This window comes from Hippopotamus amphibius, chromosome 11 (assembly GCF_030028045.1).
Source record: "Hippopotamus amphibius kiboko isolate mHipAmp2 chromosome 11, mHipAmp2.hap2, whole genome shotgun sequence".
NCBI classification, from domain to species: Eukaryota; Metazoa; Chordata; class Mammalia; order Artiodactyla; family Hippopotamidae; genus Hippopotamus; species Hippopotamus amphibius.
The window spans coordinates 21467250-21474857 of record NC_080196.1 but is presented as its reverse complement, the minus strand read 5'-3'; the positions used below and the strand labels follow the sequence as shown (position 1 = coordinate 21474857).

The following is a 7608-nucleotide window of genomic DNA, read 5'->3' as shown; positions in this document are numbered from 1 at the left end:
TTTATTATGTTATACTTACATCCCTAGTACTTATTTATCTTTAACTGGAAGTTTGTAAGTTTTGACCTCCTTTATCCAATTCCCCTCCCTCCACCTCCCACCTCTGGTAATCACAAATCTGATCTTTTTTTCTATGAGTTTGGTTTTTGTTTATCTTATTGTATATCTTTCCATATGATTGTGTTGTCTCAGTTTCTTTTATCAGTGTCTTATAGTTTTCCAAGCACAGTTCTTTTACCTCCTTAGTTAGATTTGTTCCTAAGTATTCTTTTTGACATGACTGTAAATAGAATTGTTTTCTTACATGTTGACTGTTCATTTTGTTAATTGTTACTATTGCCATGCAAAAGCTTTTTAGTTTTATGTAGTTCCACTTTTTTATTTTGCTTTTGTTGTTTGTGCTTTTGGTGTCATATCCCAAAATTATTGCTAAGACTAATATCGCCTAATATTTTTCCTATGTTGTCTGCAGGGGTTTTACAGTTTCAGATCTTATGTTTAAGTCTTTAATTCATTTCAGGTTAATTTTTGTGAATTTTGTAAAGTAGGGCTCCAATTTTATTTCTTTGCATGAGTTATTCAGTTTTCTCAGCACAATTTATTGAAAGGACTATCTTTCCCCATGACTTTTGCCCTTGACAAGTAGTAATTATCTGTGTATGTGAAGGTTTATTTCTGGGCTCTTGATTCTGTTCCTTTGGCTTATGTGTCTATTTTTGTTTCAGTGTAATATTATTTTGATTACTATAGTATAGTTTGAATCAGGAAGTGTGATGTTTCCAGCATTGTTCTTTCTTAGAATTGCTTTGGCAATCAAGGTTCTTTGTGGTTCCCTACAAATTTTTGCATTGTGTTTTCTCTATCTGTGAGATTGCTATTACAATTTCCATAGAGATTTTATTGCATCTGTAGATGATTTTGGATTATATGGAAATTTTAATAAATCATTTCTTACAAAAATAATGGATATCTTTCCATTAGTTTCTAGTTCTTTTTCAATTTTTTTGATCAAAATCCAGTATACAGATCTTTTGCCTCCTTGGTTAAATTTATTCTTAAGTATTTTATTGTTTTTATGCTATGGTGAATAGGATTTTTTAAGATATTTCTTTTCAGTTATTTTGTTGTTATTGTGTAGAAAGGCAACTCATTTCTATGGGTTGATTTTCTTTTTTGCAGCTTTACTGAATTTATTGATTAGTTCTAACAGGTATTTTGGTGGAGTCTAAAATTTTCTATATATAGGATCATAACATTGCCAAACAAAGATGATTTTACTTTTTCCTTTCTGGTTTGGGTGCTTTTTATTTCTTTTCCTCCTGACTGCTCAGACCAGAACTTCCTGTACTATATTAAAGATAGTTGTGAAAGAGGGCAGCCACATCTTATTCCTGATCATAGAGGAAAAGTTTTGAGGCTTTCATCATTAAGGATGATGTTAGCTTGGGTTTTTCATATCATGTAGAAGTTCATTCCTTCTATACCTAGTTTGTTGAATGTATTTGCCATAAAAAGCTGTCATGTTTTGTGTTTCATCAAATGATTTTCTGCATCTGTTGAAATGATCACATGATTTAAATCTTTTATTCTATTAACATGGTGTATCACATTTATTGATTTGTGTATGTTGGACCATCCTGCATGCCTGGTATAAATTGCAATTGATTGTGGTGTATAAAAATTTAATGTGGTGTTAAATTTGGTTTGCTAATATTTTGTTGAATTTTGTATCTGTATTCATTGGGGACATTGGTCTATAGTTTTCTTTTTTGTATTGTTTATCTGAGTTTGGTATCAGGATAATGCTGGTCTTGAAAAATGAGTTTGAGAGTGTCCCTCCTCTCTAACTTTTTGTAGAATTTAAATAGGATTGTTGTTATCTCTTCTTTAAATATTTGGAAGAGAAGGCGGTAGGTATGTTTATATCAAAGAAAATATACTTTAAGCCAGAAATGGTAACAAGACAAAGAACATCATTATATAATGATAAACAGATCAAGTTGTCAAGAAGATGTAACACTGGTATATACACTGGACCCAACATAGGAGTACCTAAATATAGTAAACAAATACTCACACATCTGAAGGGAGAAATAGATAACAATATACTAGGTACGAGACATCAGTACTCTAACTTCTATAACGGACAAAACATTCGAACAGAAAATCGAGAGGATAACATTGGATTTGAGCCATACTGTAGGCTTAAAGATCTAACGGACATAGACTGAACATTTTATCCAACAGCAGCAAAGTACACATTCTTCTCAAGCACACCTGGAACATTCTTCAGGAAAGATCATATGATAATTTATAAAACAAGTCTAAGAAAATTGTAGAAGGTTGAGATCATACCAAGTGCCTCTTTTGATCACAATGGTGTGAAAATAGAAATTGGGAACAGGAGGAAAGCTGGAAAATTCAGAAACACTTGGAAATTGAGCAACACACACCAAAGATCCAATGGGTCAAAGAAGAAATCCTAGGGAAATCAAAAAATATTGTGAAGTAAACAAAAATGCAAACAACATACTGAAACCTATGGGATGATGCAAAAGCCATTCTAAGTGGTAAATTTATTGCAATAAAAGGCTACATTAAGGAAAGGCACCTCAAATAAACCATGTTACTTTATACCTCAAGGAACTAAAAAAGAAGAAAAAACTAAGCTCAAAGTTTGCAAAAGTTTGTGAAGTTCTCTTTCTTTTCATCTTCCCCCCTCCCATCTTGTCCTCTATTTTTCTTGAATGTCTTAATCATAGGTATTTTAATATCTTGGGCTGTGAATTCCGTTACCCAGGTGATCTGTTCCTCTGATCTATTGTCTTTTCCCCCCCTCAATTATCAGTCATGATTTTCCTTCTTTTCATTTTTAATTATATGCTATACATAGTGTATACAAGAACCATGGAGGATCCAGATGACCTTATGTTCCTCCAGAGGGAGTTCTATATCTCCTTGTATATGAGGTGGTCAGGCTGCCTTGCAGACTATATTCAGCCTACCTCTTTTTTTTTTTAATTGGAAGTATAGTTGATTTATAACACCTTGTTAGTTTCAGGTATACAGCACAGTGATTCAGAAACACACACACACACACGCACACATATTTTTAGATTATTTTCCCACATAAGTTATTACAAAATATTGAGTATACTTTGCTGTGCTATACAGTAGATCCCTGTTACATTCAGCCTATTTCTTGTTCTCTCCTAGAGATACAAGAGATACAATCTCCTCCTGGGCTTCTGGCAGAAAGTCTGGGGAGTCTTATTTTCTCGCCCTAAAAGACTCTGGGAGTTTAAGTTCTGCCCCTAAAAGATGTTCAGCTTAGCTGTTTAGTCCTCTATTCCATGCAGCTTCGAAATTTGGCAACTGCCTTAATGAAGAGAACTGTGTGGTAGAGACAGGACCCCTTTCCCTAGTGAGTTTTTGTTTCCTAAGCACAATGTACTTGCAGGATAGTTTATTCTATATTTTTGAAACTTTTGGTCTAGCTCTCTGACTTGTCGGGGAGTCCACTGAAAATGGACATTTCCACTGGAAACATCTGGCCATGTATTTAAAGTCTCTTAAAATTTCTGTTTGTCACTCCAGCCTTACATGACTGTTATGCTGTTTATTTTTCTTGGCAAAGTGCCTCTGTCTGGGCCAGGCCCAATTCTCAGCTCACACTCAGGCTTGTCAAATGCTCCATGCAGGAAAAAAGGCAATTGTTCTTCAGCAAAAGGATTCTGTCCTCCCTGTAATTCTTGTCTACATCACCTCCATCACTTCCACGACTTTCTAATGGCTTTAAAAATATGATTGCTAAAAGTAATTTGACCTTTTCAAGTATAGCTGTCACTCAGTCTTGGCAAGGGATTGGTTCCAGGAACTCCCCCAACCTCTGCCCCTGCCCCCATACCAAAATACTCAGATGTTCAAATCCCTTATGGAGAACGGGAGATCAGATGGATCCATGAATGAATGGATCTGTGACTAAGGAGGGGTTGACTGTATTTGCAGTGCGGACTCTGACCAGATGTAAGCTAATACATCCTATTAGAAAGTTAATGTCACAAAAGTCTACCTTGAATGAAACAATAAATTGAATTAGGAATGGAGGCAACGTTTATCTGCTGAGAAGGAAAAGACTAAATAATCATCTATAATCTAGATGATTATAAAGTACAGAAATTTTGTGTCATAAAAATCGTATGGTTATGGTTTGAAAGAAAAATCCAAGGAGTTGTTAGGCAAAAAAATCATCTTTAGTATTACACAAAGAATATAAACAGAAATTACTCAAAAAATTATTCAGTACAAGCAGAGACAAGAACAGTATGGAGCTCAACGATTCACTAATCCGTTTTCACTTAAATAAAGAAAAATCCTTGCTCTTTTATTAGTTCATTAGCAGAATAATACATGAACAAACCGTCAAACTTACCATTATTAAATGAGAAGTATTTAAGACAAAATTATTTACACAAACCGCTTATTTAGTTTGCCAGACAATTATTTCTGTTTTTTACTTTGTCTCTGGTGAATGAAAATGTTTTCCGGTTTTTATTAAATTGTGGATTTTTGTATACTACATATATACAAATACACACAGATACACAAATACACACACACACACAATAAACATCTTTTTCAGTCAAAATATAGTTAGTTCAAGGCAATATAGTACCCACTAGTAAAATTTTCATTTTAAAATTATCACTATAATTTTTGCCTCAAGATCTGACCACTGAGTATCTACATGGAATGAAGAAGAGACCAGAGAGTCACTGTACACATTGAGATCTTCCAAAGAAAGTTAGAAAAAGTTCCTTCCAGTTGGCTAAATATTACTAATAGCAAAACACTTTATATCTATTAATTAAGGTCAATGGATAGAAGAAATTTAGGTCATTTAGAATGTAAACCTAAATTTTGTGTGAAAATAACAAAAAAACAATGTGATTGTTTAGTTTCAAAGTATTCTGCTATTTACTGTTTGTTTAAAACTTTCAAAAAGTAAATGATTTGAAGTACAACATACATACAGAAAGTACAAGTACCTTAAGGGTCAGGTTTGATGAGTTTTCACAAATTGAATATGTTATATAACCAGCAACCTGATCAAGAATCACAACGTGACCAGAACTCCAGAATGCCCCTCCCCAATTTATCCTGCCCAGAGAACTACTACTCCGCAGGGGAACCACTGTTCTCACTTGCAATACTAGAGATTTGTTTTGCCTGGTTTTGAGTTTTATATACACAGAATCATACAGTAGGAAATGTTTTGTATCTAGCCTTTTCACTCAACATTATGTTTTTAAGAATCATTCATGTTGTTGTATGTATTATTATTTTTCTCATTATTGCATAGTACATCATATGCATGATATACGAAAGTTGGTTTTTAGATTATCTTGTTTAACTTATATTCCTCCAAATGGAAGGTTTAGCTCCGTAAGGACTCGGGTCTCTGTTTCACTGATACATCTCAAGTACCTAGAACAGTGCCTTGTATGTAATCAGTACTTTATAAGGGTGTGTTGGATTAAGTTACAACTAGCTTTTAGTCACTCAGAAGTCTCCCATTGCAGAAGAGGTTGTGCTGGCAATCATGCATTAACTCTGTGTTGAGTCTAGGGTTCTCCTGACTAGTCTCCTTAGTGCCCCTTTGACTTCCTTGTTTCTCAAGGTGTAAATCAGGGGATTCAGCAGGGGAGTCACCAGAGTATAGAACAGAGCAATGCCTTTATTCACATCTTGTGAATAACTGGAGGGAGGCTGAAGGTACATGGAGATGAGTGTCCCAAAGAAAATAATCACAACCATTAGGTGAGAACCGCAGGTTCCAAAACCCTTCTGCCTCCCCTGGGCTGACTTAATCTTCAGGACTGCTTGGGTAATGTGACCGTAGGATACTAAAATGAGTGACAGGGGCACCACCAAGAAGAAGACACTGACAGCAAAACCTTCAGCCTCGTTGACAGAGGTGTTGGTGCAGGCCAGTTTCAGCATCACTGGAACTTCACAGAAGAAATGGTCCACTTGGTTTTTACTGCAGAGGGGAAGAGTCATGGTCAATGCTGTCTGTATTATAGAATTGCCAAACCCTGTTAGCCAAGCAGTTACCGCCAGCTGCAAGCAAAGCTGGGGATGCATGATCACCATGTAGTGCAGTGGGCGGCACACAGCTACATAGCGGTCATAGGCCATGACAGACAGGAGGACACACTCTACTCCCCCAAGTCCCAAGGCAGTGAAGAGCTGGGTCACACAGCCACCATAGGTGATGGTCTTGTCCTTCCCCTTAAAGTTGGCCAGCGTCTGAGGGACGGTGCAAGTGGTCAAACAAAGATCCATAAAAGAGAGGTTGGAGAGGAAGAAATACATAGGGGTGTGGAGGTGAGGATCCGTAATTGACAGAAGTATAATGGTGCCATTGCCTAAGAAGCTCAAAAAGTAGATGATCAGGATGACCCCGAAGAGAGCCGTTTCCAGCTGAGGCCGGTTGGAGAAGCCCAGGAGAATGAATCCAGAGAAGGTGCTGTCATTAGCTCTTTCCATTGTACTTCACTTTTTGGAATTAAGAGCACTCCATACTGTTATGCTGCATGTTTAATCCACCTCTTTCCCCCTAGAGTGTGTAAGTAGAGTTTGGTTGGAAGCGTGAGGCATTTTCAGAGTTACTTTCCTGCTGGCAAGAAAGGGGGTGCTGCATAGCTACTGTATATGAGTATCTTCTGTGTTCCAGGCACTGACCTCAGCCCTTTGTATGCAGTTTTTCACATCAACTCTATGAGCTTGGCATTATCATGATTTCTGTTAAATACATGAGGGAACTGAGAGTTAAAAAGGTGAGGTAATTTTATCAGAGTGGTGTACCTAATAAACCTCAGAGGCAGGATTCAAACAGACACTCCAATATGGGTTCCTAACTGCTAGGGATACTGTCTTTATGATTATATGACCTAGAAAGATAACTCAAGTTTCTCCAAAAATTAAACCTAAATGTCCTAAATAAGTTGTTATTAGGTACTGCCCCGGTCTTTCTTTTTTTTTCCCTCAAGAATTGAAATATTCCAGACTGGCTCTCCTGCTTCTGCTTTGTGTAGAGAAAAAATATTTTTCTGAAGATGCACAGATAATTAAATTTACTATTAAAATTTTATTGAAATGGAAACAATACGTTTAATATGTGTAGTAATGGAATCTTTGGTATGGAGTCTGTAATCATGTCTATTGATTGCAAACTTTTTTTAAGAATGATATAAGAATTCCTGGTATCCAAACTGCATGTTGCAGAAGGACTAAGCCTGAGTAATCATCATTGTTACCAGTTTCAGTAAATATTTAGGAAACCATCAATTAGTTTTTTCTTTTCTTTCACTTTATAAGTCTTTTAAAATTGTTTAATGTGATAGAGCAAATATTCTTTTTCAACTTCTTTGTGTGCATTTCTTATAAATACAAACCTCACATTAATCATTCTTTTTTCTGTTAAAATCATCTGGTCTCATCTTAGAAATCAACCTGCCTCTCTTTCTCTCTCATACCCAGACACCACACACACACACACACACACACACACACAGTCTCTGCATGAGGAGAATTTAATGGTAA

The 7608-nt window shown here is 35.9% G+C and overlaps 1 protein-coding gene across 1 annotated transcript; it reads right to left on the bottom strand.

Annotated features, from left to right (window-relative positions):
* Positions 1-5607: 5607 nt before the first annotated feature.
* Positions 5608-6552, bottom strand: LOC130831685 (putative olfactory receptor 2B8). Its single transcript, XM_057700034.1, has one exon. It carries the CDS (start codon positions 6550-6552, stop codon positions 5608-5610), a length of 945 nt encoding a protein of 314 aa, XP_057556017.1.
* Positions 6553-7608: the final 1056 nt, after the last annotated feature.